The sequence below is a fragment of the Dinoponera quadriceps genome, unplaced genomic scaffold (assembly GCF_001313825.1).
Source record: "Dinoponera quadriceps isolate SergipeBrazil2010 unplaced genomic scaffold, ASM131382v1 scaffold1872, whole genome shotgun sequence".
NCBI classification, from domain to species: domain Eukaryota; kingdom Metazoa; phylum Arthropoda; class Insecta; order Hymenoptera; family Formicidae; genus Dinoponera; species Dinoponera quadriceps.
In genome coordinates this window covers 70862-89213 of record NW_014555944.1, presented here as the reverse complement: position 1 = coordinate 89213, position 18352 = coordinate 70862, and the positions used below count along the sequence as shown (strand labels likewise).

The 18352-nt window shown below is 35.4% G+C and overlaps 2 protein-coding genes across 3 annotated transcripts; one reads left to right on the top strand and one right to left on the bottom strand.

Annotated features, from left to right (window-relative positions):
* LOC106745911 (glutathione synthetase-like) lies at window positions 1-3686 on the top strand. Of its 2 annotated transcripts, none has more exons than XM_014621915.1 (11): window positions 1-211; window positions 418-601; window positions 679-754; window positions 859-992; window positions 1077-1119; window positions 1502-1575; window positions 1658-1828; window positions 1998-2151; window positions 2250-2357; window positions 2469-2758; window positions 3272-3686. In XM_014621915.1, the coding sequence occupies exons 1-11, from the start codon at window positions 112-114 to the stop codon at window positions 3393-3395; spliced, it is 1458 nt and encodes a 485-aa protein (XP_014477401.1). In that variant the 5' UTR covers window positions 1-111; the 3' UTR covers window positions 3396-3686. The 2 variants fall into 2 exon arrangements, with proteins under 2 accessions (XP_014477401.1, XP_014477400.1); XM_014621914.1 differs by having other exon boundaries at window positions 658-754.
* A 1033-nt stretch (window positions 3687-4719) lies between these two features.
* LOC106745913 (vitellogenin receptor) lies at window positions 4720-17391 on the bottom strand. Its single transcript, XM_014621917.1, is given in 31 exon segments — window positions 4720-4952; window positions 5062-5221; window positions 5315-5615; window positions 5708-5885; window positions 6037-6271; window positions 6360-6451; window positions 6522-6667; window positions 6855-7007; window positions 7076-7315; window positions 8461-8765; window positions 9028-9275; window positions 9484-9659; window positions 10015-10208; window positions 10529-10653; window positions 10863-10993; window positions 11079-11231; window positions 11712-11908; window positions 12731-12983; window positions 13077-13217; window positions 13447-13567; window positions 13664-13855; window positions 13941-14142; window positions 14465-14636; window positions 14940-15152; window positions 15227-15352; window positions 15424-15537; window positions 15663-15809; window positions 16345-16453; window positions 16566-16706; window positions 16914-17050; window positions 17328-17391. Coding segments are annotated over 31 exon segments (5280 nt in total). The 3' UTR covers window positions 4720-4838.
* Window positions 17392-18352: the final 961 nt, after the last annotated feature.

Here is an 18352-nt window from a genome sequence, read left to right as displayed (position 1 = left end):
TGTTCGAACTCTGTTGACAGCAGTTGACATTCGAACTTGTAGCTGGTTGTGTGTACAATTTCGCAAGAAGAATTTCACGCGTGAATTGTCATTTAACTCAATTATTTCATTATGAGTGTATCTCGGGTAGAACCTTGCATACAACTTCCCCTCTCAAAGGAGAAACTAACGCAAACTGTAGATAAGGCGAAAGACTGGGCTCTTATGCATGGTAATGATATCTTTTGTTACTGATAAAATGAAGTTCTACTTAGTAATTAGACACGTGAAACTTACATAACACACATTTGCCTTCGCAATTCTGTTATTCTTATAGATTTAAGTATAACAATTTTGAGACTACGTACAATTATAAAATCAATCAGTATTATTTGTCTTAATCATAGATTTATATACCAAAATTTTATAATGTTACAGGTATAAGTATGCGATCTAAGGAGAATCCTAACACAGACCAAGTACAGATATTACCTTTTGCGCTATTACCAACGAGTTTTCCTAGAAAGAGCTTTGAAACTGCCAAAAGTGTACAAACTCTATTGAACGAACTTATCCATAAGGTTGCTTATGATAAGGAATTTATTACAAATAGTTTAAGAAGGTATTATTATTAAAGCTACAATCGTATATGTTCCTTTTTTTTTTATTTTAATGCAGCATTATATATTTGTGTAATAGCACGATCAAAGCTGATCCGTTTACAGCAGAATTATTCCATATATATGAGACTGTACATCAGGAGGGTTTCGGTCAAGTATGTAACATCCAATAATAGTTATCACCATTGGATAGTGGTGATAGTATTTAGTCACGTGGATATTGTTTATGATGATATTAAATGTTTTGGATTTTTTTTAGAACATAAGCCTTGGATTATTAAGATCAGATTATTTGTTACATGGGGAGTCAGGCAGCAAAATAAAGCAGGTTGAAATAAATACGATAGCATCTAGTTTTGCTGGTATAGCTAGTATTACATCGCAATACCATAAGTAAATATTCAATGTAAAAGTTTTTATCATAAAAGATATATATCATTTAAGAAAGAATGTATATTGATGATGAATTTACTTCAGGTATATATTAGCAGAATTGGGATATGCAGAAAAAACAAAAAATGTAAGTTAAAAAAAATTAATTATTCCTTCAGAATATTTTCATAAAATATAGTTGATTGCATTGTCACTTACATTGTAGCAATTGTATGCTCATTATATTACAACATAAGTTTTATTTAAGCATAAATGAGAGACAAGTAAGAGCCAAACATAGTTTGTTTCTAATCTTGCTTTGATTAAAATTTTATATTGTACACAATTATTGTACCAATAATAACTTCATATCTGTATTTGGCTCTTATTTGCTTCTTATACTTATGTTTAAATTATAGTTTTAACATTTTTACAATTAAATTTATCATATTGTATACATATTTGTAGCACTGCTACATTTAAAAAAAAGATATCTCGTAAACTATGATTAATTCATTATTTTCCATAAGATTCCAGAAAACAATAGCCTTACTGGATTTTGCAATGGATTAACAACAGCATGGAAACTGTATAATAATAAAGAGTAGGTTAAGCATTACAAAAGTTCTTGTTTCATGTTCTATATTTCTTTTTAAATAAGATTTATGGATACATAAATGTTTCAGGGCTATTATATTGTTTGTTGTCGAAGATGTGACTTATAATATATGCGATCAAAGGTTTCATGAATTTGAAATTCGTCGATTAAATCCGCAGATCAAGATTATTAGAAGAAGTTTAACAAGCTTAATATCTGAATCTGAAATAAAATTAGGACCAAATAAGGAATTAATTGTGTAAGTTTACAAATAGTAGTTGAGGTATTATAATCTCTTAATTTTAATTTACGTGTTTTTGATTACGTCAACGTATTTATATAATATAAAGATTTTCAGTCCAAATATTTTGAAAATTAGCATATAATTCAGAGAACATTTGAAATATACGTTGTTTTAACTGTTTTAGTGAAAATATGGTAGTAGCTGTAGTTTACTATCGCTCTGGTTACCAACTCGAGGCTTATCCTACTGCTCAAGAATGGGATATAAGATTGCTAATAGAGCGTTCACGAGCAATAAAATGCCCGTCAATACAGTATCACTTAGCAGGTACTAAGAAGGTGTGTATTGTTTAATACAAAATAATATATAAGATATACATATTGAGAATATCTCTTAAATTTCTTGCTATTATATATTTCGATATCTTTGTTTTTAGGTACAACAATCTCTGGCTCAATCGAGCGTATTGAAGAAATTTTTAAAGGACGAAGATTCTGTTACTAAAGTGCAAGAAGTATTTGCCGGCCTATATACATTAGACTTCGTAAGACATCTATTTATTGATTAATCGATATATTTACGTTGGACTTCATGCTTATGCAAATCACAAGCATTAACTCAGCCAAGTTGAATAATATATTTGTTTTAACAACAGAACGATGACGGAGAAAAGGCAGTGACAATGGCTATAAGTGAGCCAAAAAAGTTTGTCCTTAAACCGCAACGAGAAGGTGGAGGAAACAATATATATAACGACGACATAAGAACGTGTCTGAATTCTATGAAAAATAAAAACGAGAGAACAGCATGGATTCTCATGGATCGCATTTATCCTCCGTTACAGACGAACTATCTGATACGCGCTGCGCAGGAACCGATATCAGAAAGTAAAGTCAGTTTATCGGATGTTGTGGCAGAACTTGGCATATATGGAGTTGTAGTGGGGTAAGTGCACATAAAAAGACGCGATTAGCACGCGCACACACACTATGATAAAAAATAGATAAAATTAAACATAGCAGAAAGGGGCCATTCAACAAGTATATCACGAGGGGGGAAGAGGGGCTATTAGCTTATGTGAAAGTCTGCGATGGAAGAGAGGGGGGAGTGAAGGAACGTCACATTGGTAGCATAACTTATAAATATGGATGCGCATGGTTATCCACTTTGTTTGCATTCGTGACACATTTAGAGAAAATTTTTTTAATTTTAACGTTATTTTGTGTTAATGATCAAAATATTAATTTTTAAACATTTATTTAAAAAAAAAATGGTTTACTAATCAAAATTATAAAATAATTAATTTGATATTTTCACATGTCACGTAATATTGGAAGGGGAGCAAATTGTAACGAAATTGTGACGAAAGGGAAAGAAGATTAAAAAATACCCAAATTTAGCGTGACGTAATTGTTGAATAACCTTTAACATAACATCATATCCGTATATATATTTTAGAGATGCCAAACAAATAATACTGAATGAAGAAGTTGGCCATATTTTGAGGACTAAATCATCGACCGAAAATGAAGGTGGAATAGTAGCGGGTGTTGGTGCGCTTGATAGTCCTTATCTTAGTTGAGACGATAATACAATGACGATAGCACAAATTGTAATGTGATTTATGAATGCGCTAGCATCTCTGTTAATGTTTTATCGCTCATACGAAAACTCAGGTTTCAACATTTAGTTGGACTTTTCAAGAAATTCCGAGGGTCAGGTCTACTTAGTCTCCTTTCTTTTACTCTCTTATATTAGACAAAGTAACATTGATGGCATTTCTCTTTTTGTTAAAACAATAAATACTTTTGATAGCATTGTAATAACAAAATTTTCTTAAAATTTTGCATATAATAATAGACTAAAAATTCAATTTTAGTAATATCCATATTTATATATGTATAAACTAAATTACACATATATATATAATCCTCATTAATGTAATTTAGTTTATACATATATAAATATGGATATTACTAAATCTTTAATTAAATTACTATCTTTTTTTTTAATGTAGCAGTGCTATATATATATATATGAGTAAAAAATGGAGTTTATTATAATTATTGTTTAAATTGTTGACTATCTTGTTATACAAAATAAAAGTTTTATTGTATCAGATAGAACTGTTTTATATAGAATTGTAAAAATGTATTTTTATGCATAACAATAGATAATATATATGTGAGTATGTACATTATGTTTTGATAAATATATATGTACAGATTTTTTTTAGCAATTTATAGTCCCTTTAACGGAATCTACAATACGGTAATGCAATTGCTTTTTTACACTTGAACATATAGTCAGCTTAAAATAAAATACACGAAAATCGCGAATATAAATATATTTGGACAATATTTTATATAGCCGCGTTTTTCTTCTCAATATTGTCACAGTACTTTGAGTACATCCTAAATACTTTGAGTGCATTCAGAAGAAAAATGTAGCTATATAAAATACTACCCAAATATATTTATATTCGCGAATTTTGTATATTTTATTTTAAACTGGCTATATGTTCAAATGTAAAGAAACAATATCGTGTAGATTTTGTTAAATGAGGCTATAAATTTTGCCTAAATTTTATATAGCCACATTTTCCTTCTCAATGCACTCAAAGTATTTAGGATATACTCAAAATATTGCATTCCTAATATATAAATATTCCTAAACATATTTTTTCAATTTAGACAGTTTTTATCCAAATTACTCTTACATGTTCGAGTATATCTTAAATACTTTGAGTGTATTGTTGAGGAGAAAAACGTTTCCGAACATATTTTTTAACGTGTGACAATATTGTGTCGTAATTGTATTTCTGATATATAGCAGAGATATATTATTTATATATGCATATGTATATATTATATATATTACATTATATTACATTAAATCTATTTATATTTGTGTCACTATTGTAATGACATCAATTGAAACATTCTTTAAAGCTATTTAAAGACTGTTAAAAATTCAATTTTAATATTAAGTTCCGATGCTTTTCGCTGATAACGTTGGATCACTTTTATCGCATGAAAGAAATGAGAGTGTCTTGTTTCGTGTGGATTGCTTCGACTTCTTGTCCCAATTGACTTACATTCGCCGTTTCTGACTGCTTTGTCTCATTTTCCTCCACAATCTACAAAAAAAGAAATATTGAAAATGTTTCAATATTAGACGCGATTGTGTGTAGCGTAAAACATTATACGAGCACGGATTATGTAATTGAAATGTACAAGAAATAATGCCACATTAGATAATACATTATTACTTCATACCATTAACAATGTTTCGTTGATAGGATTCGTATATTCGTGTTCTCCGGGAGATATTGAATTTGAAGCCGTTGAAATGATCGTCGCCGTAACTTCGTCTCTTCGATCGTACGATGGATTTTGGAAGCGGATACTGTTGAGATTACATCATATTGTTACGCGTTAATTACACGCAAGTAATAATATCGAAAATCGATTTCTAATCAAATCTGAATTTAGGACGCACCTAAGTTTGTTCAGTGCTGCCATCTTTAATTTATGTTTTTGGTAGTAAAAGATACCGGTTAGAACCAATATAATGATCGCCAACGCGATGAATATTCCGCTAAAGGTGCTGTTGTAGTGTCTAATGGGTCTTGATCGAGTATTGGTTTCGTTCGACGCGAACATTTCTTTATCATTCGGAGTATCTGCTCGACAGACGTTGTTAGGCTTTATCGGTTTACCGTCATGGCAAATGCATGCCGCATCTTTATCCGTCAAAACGCACATATAGCCGCACTTCAGATTTTTGCAAGGATTCCCAACTGTATAACAGGCATCAAGTGAAATATTATTTTTCAATTGCATTTTTACTGCGTTCGCTGGTTTCTTTTTTAGATAGGAACAATATACCAACCAGAAGGATGATTAGAAACGTGTAGGATGGCGAAGTGTTTGTGGATATTGTCCAAGCCTATGTTTATCGATTCGCACGATTTTTCGCCGTAGAGCTTGCACTTTTGCAATCGGCCGTTTGAACCCATCAGCCAATACAGCGAATTTTCGAAAATACTGATACCTAACGGTTGATGCACCTAAAGATCGAAGAATCGGTTATCGGACGATTACTTATTAATGCCGTTTTGCTTGTGGCACATTCGTGCTTGAATACCAGGCGAGAACATCTCGTATATTTTATAGTTCACGAGTTTGGAAGCCTCGAAATAACGATATCCTTCGACATACTGTTTTCAAGAATGTCCTACGTTGAGTCCCATCCAAATCAGATGACTCGATAGTTTTGTAAAAGCTGTCCGTCCAGTACAGTTTAGATTTCATGTGATCGATTGCCAATCCATTCACGACGCCTATACGTCGAGAAGCAATTATCTTCATGTTGGAGCCCATCATGTCCGTTTGATATATTTCACTGAATGGCTTGTCGTACACTTGCCAGCTGGTTTGACCCCAGAACAGCCATCTGAAACACCGAACGATACTCCAAATTTCGTGAGATTCTGGATTGGGTAAACGAAAGTAAGAGTACACAGCATAATGAATATAGATACCTATTATTTGGGTCAACTACGAGAGACGTTACCTTACCAACACCTTCTATCTTGACTATTGTCGCACATTTTTCTTGCTCCAAGTTACACACCTTCAATTAATATACGAAATTAATAATTAGACATTGATCTTACAGATTGATCTAATAATCGAGAAGAGACCTTGATCGTGTTCGGCCGATTGTTATCGTTAAAGTAGATATTATTAGTAACCCAATCGACCGCGAGAACTTCCGGGTTCCCGACGCCCGTGACAAACCTCGACTCCTTCGTCTTGACGTTGAGCTTGTTGATTGTGCCCAAATCATCTGCAATTATTTCCCTCGTCATTTACACATTTACAGACAATACTAAGACTTTTCAAAAGTGCCTACGATTTCTTGGACATTTTCAAAGCGGCTCTTAAAGGTTCCTTTTCGATATCTCCGCTCTTTCGGTAGGTACACTGCGCGTGTCAATGCGCGTCAATGTATCAAAATTTAAACAAATACTAACGGTTACTCCAATAAATCGCGTCGTCGATCGCGTTCACATCGAGACCGCTTACTCTGAGGCCCGATAACGGATGGATCACATCGATTGATTGTGCATTCGATGATATCTTCCTGATGTCTCTATCGGTGGCGGTGATCAATTCCATCGGCGGTCCTAGATGATTACCGATCGATATTCATTTCCGGAATGACTCGTAGGAAGATTCAACCGAGACTTCTTACCGATGACTTTGCAAGAGATCTTATCGTCGCGTATAACGTATCCGTTGAAGCACGAGCACGTGAAAGAGCCCATGGTATTATGACACAACTGTGAGCAAACCTCGCGTTCGCATTCGTTTACGTCGTCGCAGGACACCATGTCGGCAGCCAAGCGATATCCCATTATGCAATCGCAAACTCCACCCTGAGGCGTCTTGTGACACAAACCGTGACAGCGATTGTTCTGCCCACACGATGTTGCTGCGCGGAAAAATAACACACCGTGTATATCGCGTAGAAAAACGTTTATATATATTCTACAAGCATTTGCCGAACGAACAAATCTCAGCTTCCGCGAATTTTTGCCAAGCATTTTTTTAAAGCACGCGATCGAAAAGGTTCTTCTCATGATAGGACGCTCTTATGCGTTTCAGAAAAAGAAGATTTTGCATGTATAAGCTCGAATAGCACGAAATATTCGATGAAATATTCTTGTAAAATATGAATGTTCTTAATTCCAGAATATTCGAATCGGATGTTCTACGAATATACGTAAAATATTTCAGCCAGAAAGATTCGTATATTCATGATAGAAAAGAACATTTTTGAAAGATTCATTCACTGCACACGTGCAATTAATTGCTTTAATTGAAAAATAAACAGTCCTATATATGGATGCACTCTGTGATATACGTATTTAATTAGAAATTGAGATCTGCGCGTGCAACTGCTTTCGTCTTTTAGTGCCAGGATCTTCCCAGACACTTGCCCACACATTGAATAAAATATTCTATATACATCTTGATGGAATATTTTACTGAAAATATAATGAGATTTTGCTTAAATATATTTGAAATTCTCTCTCAGTTTCACTATTATTCCATCAATTTATTTCAGTAAAAATTCAGGTATCAGTTAGATTCAATAAATTTCATGATATTTAATACTTCCAAAAATTTGTTATTATTTTTCAACAGTACAATTTAACTTTCCTTATATTTCATAGAATTACATTAAATTATTCGTAAGAAAAATTATGATTTATTTTGAAATATAGTCAGTAATTTTTCTATAATTTTCATAATTTTCACTTTTCATCGATTTCATAGTACTTTCAGCAAAATATTTCCACCAGGACATTCATAGAACGTTTATAATAGTATCACTCGAATATGTTAAAGACATTTAACAGTGCTTTTATAATACTTTCTATAAATGTACAAATATTCATAATAAATTCATAGAACATTCATGGAATATTCACGTGCTGGGAGAGCAGTTATAATAATAATTATAATTTTTGCACTCTGAAGATTAATTACACAGAGACATTAATTTGTATCCCCGAATAGATCAATGACAATTATTTGTTATGTTATGTCAATTAGAAATTTCTAGTTACATACAACATTTTTTCTGTTCGTCGCTACCATCCGGGCAGTCTTGCACACCGTCGCACACTTTGCTAAACGGTAGACAAGTGTCGTTAGAACACATGAACTCTTCACATTTGCTCATCTTGACTCTCACATTATTCCAATTATTTCTGCCGCACTCTTTCTCGTCGGATCTGTCGCCACAGTCGTCGAATTTGTCGCATACCCAGCTCTGCGGGATACATTTTGTATTGTCGCAGACGAATTCGTTCTCGAAACAGTATGCGCAATTGTGCTCGTCGTCATTCTTAGGGCAATCCTGGACACCGTTGCACCTATGGAAAGAGAGGAAACGACAAACAATTTTTATTTAGAATATAATTATTTATAATCCGCACATATATCCGACAGTCGCTGCGATTGGCTATGTCTACGTAACAAACTGTAACTGTAAGCAGATAAATGAAGTTATAATTATCCCCCTTCTCACCTCCACAAGGGAGATAATAGTCTAGCTGGAATCGATACCAGCGTTTTATTGTTTGCGCTTATCGCTCGCCCCGAATGTTCTATACTATTCTTAAAGGATCAGCTCACCTCACCCTTTTCGGGAGACACATATCTGTGTTATAACACGGATATTCGTCGTCGGTGCAATTACCAGTATGACCATTTTTTCCGCTTAGACAATATTGCTCGTCGCTTCCGTCATCGCAATCATTGAAGCCGTCGCACTTCATTGAAGAAGATATGCAACGACCGCTGGTGCATTTGAACTGCCCGTCATTGCACACGTTCGTCTTGCAGATCTTTATGGATTCGTCTGTCCCATCTGAACAATCGATCTGAAATGTAAAAACACGAAGATTATCCAAAGTGACGTCATTGCATTCTAAACGTAGAGAGCGAACGGAAAAAGCTTTGAAGCTAGTTCCGATTGGGGAAACTCGATATATTTAGAACAAGTAAAATTACTATAGTGAGCGCGTTATGCGTAGTGAAATATTCGAATTGTAATTGTGATTTTATAATTCAAAATAGTCACGGACGTACTTGGCCGTCGCATTTCCAGTGTATCGAAATGCATTTTCCAATGTCGCACTTAAATTCGCTTGGAAGGCACTCATGTGTTTCGCAGTTTAATTCGTCGGAAGTATCGGAACAGTCGAAATGGCCGTTGCATACTAGAGAACTCGATATGCAACTTCCCTCGTGGCACTGGAACTCGTCTGTAAGGTAAATAAAAGAAGGATTATGCGAATTTAATTCGATGCAATCCGTTTCTTTCATCGCTTCATTTAATCCCAGTAGAAAATCCCAAGCGAGAAATCGTTAACACAACGTTATTACAATAATATTTTATAACGTGTAACGTTTTCAAATATGTAGTTTTTCATGTTGCATACAACTGTTACTGTTTATCGAATATTTGATCGAAACATTAAAAATAATGTTTCTACATCACAATTTTAATACTTAAAAATATATTATTAAGTAACAGTTCAAAAACATTTATAAAATATTATGTCGAAATGTCTGTGAAATCTGTAACAATTATCTCAGATAGTAAATGTATCGAGTTGCCTTTTCGACAAGGTATCATCCGGCAGTCATGCTCGTCGGATTTATCAGGGCAGTCGTAGCGCAAGTTGCATCGATCTTTCCCGTTTATGCACTGGCCATTTTTACACATAAACTTGTCTTTCCCGCAGTGGCCGGCCTCCTTGCAACCGCTCGGCTCGTCTTCGCCGTTCGGGCAGTCTTGGATACCGTCGCACCTAAACATAAATTACAAGGCCTTATAATCTCGTTAATTTACTATATATTTATATTATTCCTCGATAACGCGATTTTAAAATGGCATATTGTACCTTTTCCTTGTATTTAATAGAAAAAAGATAAATAGAAAAAATATTCAAAGCGAGGTCCAACTGACTTTGAATCAGCCAGGTAACATATATCACACAAAAATCATTAGAATCATTGTTGTTAAAAAAATATGATAATTTTGGAATAATTTGTTGGAATAATTAGGGAACTATCTCTGATTAATTGTGAAATATATGAGAGAAGAAAGAAGGCGATACGCAAAGCATACCATTGTTGCCGTTTTATACAGACGTTGTGCTCGCTGCATTTAATCTTGCCGGGCGGACAGGCGGATTGCGGACTGCACGTATGATTATCCGCACTCAACATCATTTCGGGAGGACAAGCGCAAATCTGAAAGTTATTGCGTCAAATTGAACATATTGTAGTCCCATAACGATACGTTTCTTCGATAGATAATCGCCGAGCCGGTGCATGCGTCGCGGGTTAGGTAACGTATTCGTGACGCTTTTATTAATTCTATGCATTTGCATTCGTCGAATGTTCGGATGTATGATTGCATCACCTTGTGCTCACTTCAACCGACTGCAAAACATACTCACGTATGAAGCGTCAGGAGAAGGCAAGCACACGTGCGAACAATTGCCATTGTTGTCGCGGCAACTGTACTCCTCGTGGACGACAATTCCGTGCAGGGCTACCAGATGCGTTATTTCTACTTTTTCAGCCATATCTGGAAAAACAAATATGTATCGCCGAGTAGTCATCCTACATATTCATATCACGTTCCCCGTCATTTCCTGTAACGTCGAACTCACGGATCATGGCACCGTTGTTCTTCTGATGCATATTGTTCTTATCAGCCGAAAACAGTCTATTCGATCCGCGTTGGGTCCAGAAAACGTATTCTCCGGCGACGGCAAGGCTCACGGGCTCCTTTAGTCCGGTACGGAAAAGATACCTGCCGAAACCTGAAAGTTTGAATTGCTCGGCATTATTCCAACGTTCGTGTGATTACTTGCAATGAAATATTGCGCGCGACCGTACGATAATATCTGCCATGTAAGAGACATGTATCAGTTTGGTACCGTTTTGAACGTGGTCCACACAATGGGCGGTAATGTTTATAAGAAGTGAGAATAAGAAATTGACCGATCGTATTTATGATCGGATGAGAATGTAAGAAGAATAATCGACTATGATTAGTTAATTTCTTACTCTTACTTCTTATAAACATTACCACCCATTGTAGACCACGCTTTGGGGTTCACGCCAGCAACACGTAGGCCGCGTTCGAGAAGCACGCTATCAGCGCTATTCTATCTTTGCGTCATCCTATCTTTGTTTTGCGTCCAATAAGCGATAAAGATGGAATAAGCGCGAAAGCGCTGATAGCGCACTCCGCCGAAAGCAGCCGTGGACATTTGTAACGCTTAAACTGAAACGAGAACCTGTGGTCTCAGCGCTTTCGATGCGACCGGTGCCTTCGTCGCTCCAAAAGATTTTTCTCTGCTCTCTGTCGTAGCACAACGACACCGTCGGGCCCAGCAAATCGCTCTCTACGAACTTTGTTCTCACACCAATTCCAGTCATTTGCATTTTGTCTATATGGTAGCCTTTTTCGCCTCGGAACACCACGAACATTACGCTACGATAACACGGAACGTATAATTATAAGTTATTCCGTAAATAACAATTGCAATCGTAACGGCAACAGCGATCGAGTAAACGCGGTACAGTCGGCGTCATGCACGCATGTACTATTTCCATGCGCGGAAAATTACATGATTTTCAATCTTATATTAACCCATGAAGTTGAATCGCATAAGTAACGCTAACTACAACGTGACAGGGTTGTAATGACTCTAGTTATAACGATTTTGATCTTATATGTGTAAGGCCCGTATCACACTAAATTGAGGACCGCAATCGGACTAATCAGATAAATCAAAAGCAAGATTTTAATTACCTGATTGATCTGACATTGTAATCCCCAATCCGTAATCTGGAACGGACCTAAGAGACCTGCCAGAATAGCCGACTTGTATTTTTAAAACAATGTTTATGCCCTCAATCTTTGTCTGAGTTATCATTTTTTAATTTTTTTCTATCACATAGCGGTTTGTTATCAATCACAAACAAAACGATTTTATAATTTAAGACTCAAGACACAGACAATCATTGTGCGTTACTTAAAGATAAAAACTTAAGGCATTGTCTCGAACCAATGAGTCAGCTGAGCCCCTAAGAATAAAAATCGCCCGATTCTCGATGCAAGGAATGATACAGCATACATGACGCCGACTGTAAGATGTTGCATCAACATACAGCTCATTACGACGGGTTACACGCTGCAGGGGCACGCGTGAGAGAGAACACGCCATGAGAAATCTTTCAGATTAGTCGCCATCCCTCTGGGCAAGCAATCCGTCGTAATGAGCTGTATGTTGATACAACACCCTGTACATACCCTTCTTCAGGCACCAATGCGATGTCGTAAGGTCGTTCTTCCAAGTAGAAAGTCGTGTTCGCCGCGGTTGATAGACTATGCACTTCAATAGTCTTTCGTTCTATGTCCGACAAGTATAAATTATTGCCAAAGTCGTCAAACGCCATTCCTCCTAAAATTTCGTTCCTCATCGACATGAAAATTTTAATATCGCCGTAAACCGGATCGTAGCGAATGATGTTGTTGCTAAACTGATCGCCGGCAAATATAAAGCCTAAATAAGACATAATTGTAAGAGAGAGAGAGAGAGTCAACGTGTAAAAACTGTAGTATAACGTGCTGCGTAAATACAATAATCTCGCTATACCGGAAAGCGAATCGTACGCTACTGCAGTTATGTGTCTGTAGCCATTGTTCGCTGTTATCTTCGGCTTGCCCAGTAATTCGTGATAATAATCAATAAAAGCGCCCCTCGCAGCGATAATAATGTGTTGCCTCTTCTTCACATCTGAAATTACATCTGTTTTAACATTCATTTCATATCGATCATACGTTAGAGTTTCGATTTACATCATCGATGCTCGTTCCTACCATCATGATTTAAATGTTAATTAAAACCGACGATTAACCCAACGGTATCGATTAATCGCATTGATTAGTTCAGCTAATAGGCTAATCGTCGATGAAATTTAAACCGTGACGGTAGAAACGGACATGAGAGTGCAATAAGGATTCACCTCGACATGTGTGTCCGTCGGAGCCCAGTTTCTTGTCCAGAGTACAAGCGCACGTATAGCTTTTATTTTGGTTCAACATGCACAGTTGCGAGCAAGCTTTCAAGTTACATGGATTAGGGTTCTGCAATTAGATTAGTTTACGATCACGTGGACATCTTTTACAAATCTGTCTACTTTTGCGACGCAAAACAATAATATACATAGATATGCTGCGTACTTTAGGTTTTAACGCTGAGTGATCGATATGCACGCCGTACGGTGTGTTATCAGCACGTAACACGATCCTCCAATCCTTCCCTGTAAACTTATTGCAGGACTGTATCGTTTTTTCGGTCCAGTCGCTCCAATACAATTTATTTTCGAAGACAGCCAAAGAAAATGGATGTTGTACAAAATCGCGCAGTACAGTCTGCAGATAATCAAACCATAAATATATTTTTCGAATCGTTGAATTTGGATCGTGGTTTTCTTTTAGAGAAGGAACAAAGACTAACCCTTCGATCAGTGCCGTCTAGACGTATTGATTCGACAACAGCTAATTTAGCATCTACCCAATACAATCGGTTGTTTGGATAATCGATGGTCATGCTTTTTGGCCATTCTACGTTTTCAGTAAGGAATAAACGACTATTTTTGCCGTCCATCCCTGCCATCGCTATATACGCGTGGGAGCTTCGATCGCTCCAGTACATTATTCTGCAAGTATTGTTATATATATCTTATTTCCAAATTGTACATAAATTTCCAGATTGTAATAAAAAAGATTGGAAATTTTTATCTTTTTATTCTTTTACTTAATACACGATCTAACCTAAAGATCTAATCTAAAAGTGTACGTCGAAAAAGATCGGATTTATTTCCCAGGTGCAGCACGGTCAGTTTCATACACGTTCTTTAAACATATGTAGCACAATTACGAAACGTTACATACATTTAAAGAACGTATGTGAAACTAACATACGCTATCTGGGTTATATCTGTAATTTTTAAATATCGCTTTGGTATGTAACATTCATACCCATTAGTTGGTAGCAAGGCTAGTCCCCCCGGATTTCTAGTTTGATTATTGATTAATACAGTGCAGTATGTGCCGTTGTTGTCGCAAACTCCGATACGCATGTAACCGTCATCCGTGAAATATATGTTACCTGTGATCCAGTCGACAGCTATATCCGTCAACATGTCTAAACCTTTACAAAGAGAGAACACGCAAAATTTAGGAAATACAATAATAAATAATACCAGCAGATAGTTACAGTTATATAACGCGTTATATAACAATTGTTAAGTAAGAAATTATAATTAATAGTTACGCAACTTGGTGTTTGCTGAGTACAATCAATTTTTTCTTTAGATATAGTAATTAAAGAAGCATCAAGAATTCATTCGGTTTCATTTAAAATTTATGTCGAAGACATAACGTCTTTGGAAGGTTATTTCCACAAATACTTTGCAAAGATCGCAATTATCGATAAGCGCCATTGATAAGGTACCTGCTGTAACGATGAATTCCTTCTTTATTCCAAAGATACTTTTCACGATCGCCTCCTTGCCTTCCTCGGTCTCGGACCAATATAGGTAATCTCCGTTCACAGCTACACTGACGGCATGGCTTAAGTTTTGCGCTATAGTGACGTTCATTCTCGAATTGAGAAACATTGCATGAATCTCCGTTTTCGTAGAATACATCATTGTGGCCTCGCCGCCTGAAGTACGAAGTAAAAATTGAGGACTTTCGTTATATATAAATAATCATCGTTGTGTTCATAAATTAATTCACCTTGCGCTCGGCAGGTTCTCTTGTCGTCCAGTAACGAATAAGCCGTTTGACAGGTGCATTTATATGACCCTTTCGTATTCATGCATCGTTGATCGCATATCCCATAAGTTGCGCACTCGTCGATATCTGCAAAAGTGAATCGTATTGAGGAGGGGGAAACATAGCCTTCGCACGATTTTTTCGCATTCTGAATTTACCTATGCACGTGTGATTATCTTGTAATGTGTAACCAGGTCGACAGGTACAAATAGGTCCATTAGGAGTCATCCTACATATATCGCTGCATCCCATTGATGTGCATAACGCTGTACCTGTGGAAGAATAGATATTTTTGCGATATTGTAAAAAATAATGCGGAAACTACATCGCATTGTATATTCATGTGTTACGAGATAGAAGGTAGTGAACAATTTGCATACATCGAATTACAACATACTATTTTTACAACCGTCGCCTTCATCCGATCCATCGCCGCAGTTGTCCTTCTCGTTGCACACCGTGCTAAGAGAGATGCATCTTTGATTTTTACACAAGTACCCGCCATTCTCATTTGTACAATTGCTCGCGTCCAATATTTTATTTTCTGTCCGAAAATAAGAAACGTTAAAGGGAATTTCTCTGATATAGTGAAATTATCATTCCTTTCTCTATCTACGGGAAAAATATTTCTTGTACTGCGTAGAAAAGCAGTTACTCAGTTAATTTTTCTTCTTTTAAGTAATGGTTATCTTGAAAAAAAGAATATTTTCTTGATATAGTATTAAAATATACCCGTCACAATTAAAATATACGTATCACATATTAAAATATACTCATCACAAATATTCGAAAAGCTTATTTGATACTTTTAGCAAAATATATCCTTGTTTCAAGCATTTTGTAAGTTTATATATCCACAAGTATACCATAAGTTCATCATAAGCATCAAATTTATTCAAAATATATTTTCAATCCTAGTAAGTTTAATAATTCAATCAAGAATATTATATTAAGATGCTAAAACATTAAAACATAAAAATTTCGGCTTATTCCAATTAACCGAATTTAATACAACAGGTACAAATAATATTTTTCTGTGTTTACAGTTCGATGTCAATAGCATATTTTTCAAACGTTACCGCAATTTCGTTCGTCGCTACCATCGGGACAATCCTTCTTGTTATCGCAAACCCAGTCTTTCGCTATACAATGCCCGTCGGAACAGCGAAATTTGCCTTTGCATTTTAACTATCCCGACCGAGAAAATGCGAATTTGTCATCATGTCGGACGAATACCGCGAACGAGATCGATATAGCTGAATGCTGCGCGATAACATACTGAAAATCCTGATCTACTCACCTTTTTCACACAGCCGGTATATTCGTCGCTTCCATCCAAGCAGTCGGGTACTGCGTCGCAAAACTTTCCCTTTGGTATGCATTCGGAATCCGCGCATATAAATTCGTCTTTGGCGCATTTGATGGAATCGGGCAGTATCAGCTGAAAGCACGCGAAGAAATTATTTTATTTCATTTTGCGCGTGTGTACACGTGTGTATGTGTGATTCAAGTAAGAAGTTGAAAATATCTGTGCGCCGGTTTACAAACTGGATGTTCCGAACTTAATAAAATGTAGAGGGTCGAAATACGAGGATCGAAACGCACCTGGTAAGTGATAAGTTTCGTATACTAACCATACAATACTCACTTTAAAGTCCGTGCAATTTTCTTCATCCGAATTATCACCACAGTCATTATATTTGTCACACTCTGATACGAAAGGTATGCATTTGCCATTATCGCATTGAAACCAATCGGGTTTTTTGCAAAATGATGCGGAGCCTTCTAACATAATACATATTTTTATTACATTTTGAAGATTTGCACATTTGCACATAATTTGCATGTTGGAAATGCAAGTGAATAAATAATATTATTGGAAGCGCAGAGATTTATTTATACATGCATATGCAATCGAGAGGTTGCAAAATTCAAACACGAAATAAACACGTTGAAAATTAACTGCCAAAAATTAGTTTATCTCATACAAAGAAATTTTTTTTTTAATATGACTTTATTGCGCACACGCTGTTAAATATAAAATATAGTAATATTAACTCACCTGTGCAATAGAAATAAGGGTGTAAAAAGCTACATATAAGCAACAGGTCTACGATGCGACGCATGACCTGTAATCACAAATGCTTTAAAATATTATTGTACAATCGAAGTAATTAAATTCTATTTTTGCATTCATACGCGTTGCTCTTTCTCGTATTTTCTTTATCAAATGAAATACGCCTGTTGCGTAAATTAAATTATTAAACTAAAAATGTGTGTGTAATTCAGGTACACAAGTGCACACACATTAAATTTTATTAGCAGATCTACAAATTGTTTAATTATAAAATCAAAAATATTACAGATTTAATTGGTATTGCCAGGATACTAACGATTATAATTTTAAATAATTTTAAGTTATTTAAACTGTGTAATAAATTAGTATTTAAACTGATGATATTTTGATATGATGAAATATATAAAATATGGTAATAATTGTATAAAACTGTATTTGACCCGGAATAAAATATTTACGATTATTAATAACTTGGGGCACAGATTGTGAAATATTCACTTAGAATAGATAGAAGAGAAATGTGTGTACACCTTTCGTAAATAAAAAAAACGTACTCGTCAAAATGAATGAGTACAATGTATTATTCGTACCTTAGAGAAAGAAACGACTTTTCGATCACACGTCTCGTATGAAATTGTTCCTGAGACGTTGAGTTCAAATTCAATCCTTGTTTTCACTACGGCTGTTATGAAGACACTAAAGGTCGCTACTGACAATACGGCGAAGTTATAGAAGAGAGATTTCACATAAGTACATACAGATAGTAGATACATACAACAGATATTTAACATGACAATATATATGAAGCTTAACAACTCACGTGCAAATTCAATCATAATTGCCTTCTCAGAATTTGATTGTTAATTTTGATTTCACGAATTTTAATAAATGCAGAATATCCAAACTCAGTGAGCAAAAATTAAATCAATCTTTTCAACATTGATTTTATATGGACTTTATCAACATTTTGCCATGATATTTTATAAATATTTTTATATCGTTACTTGATA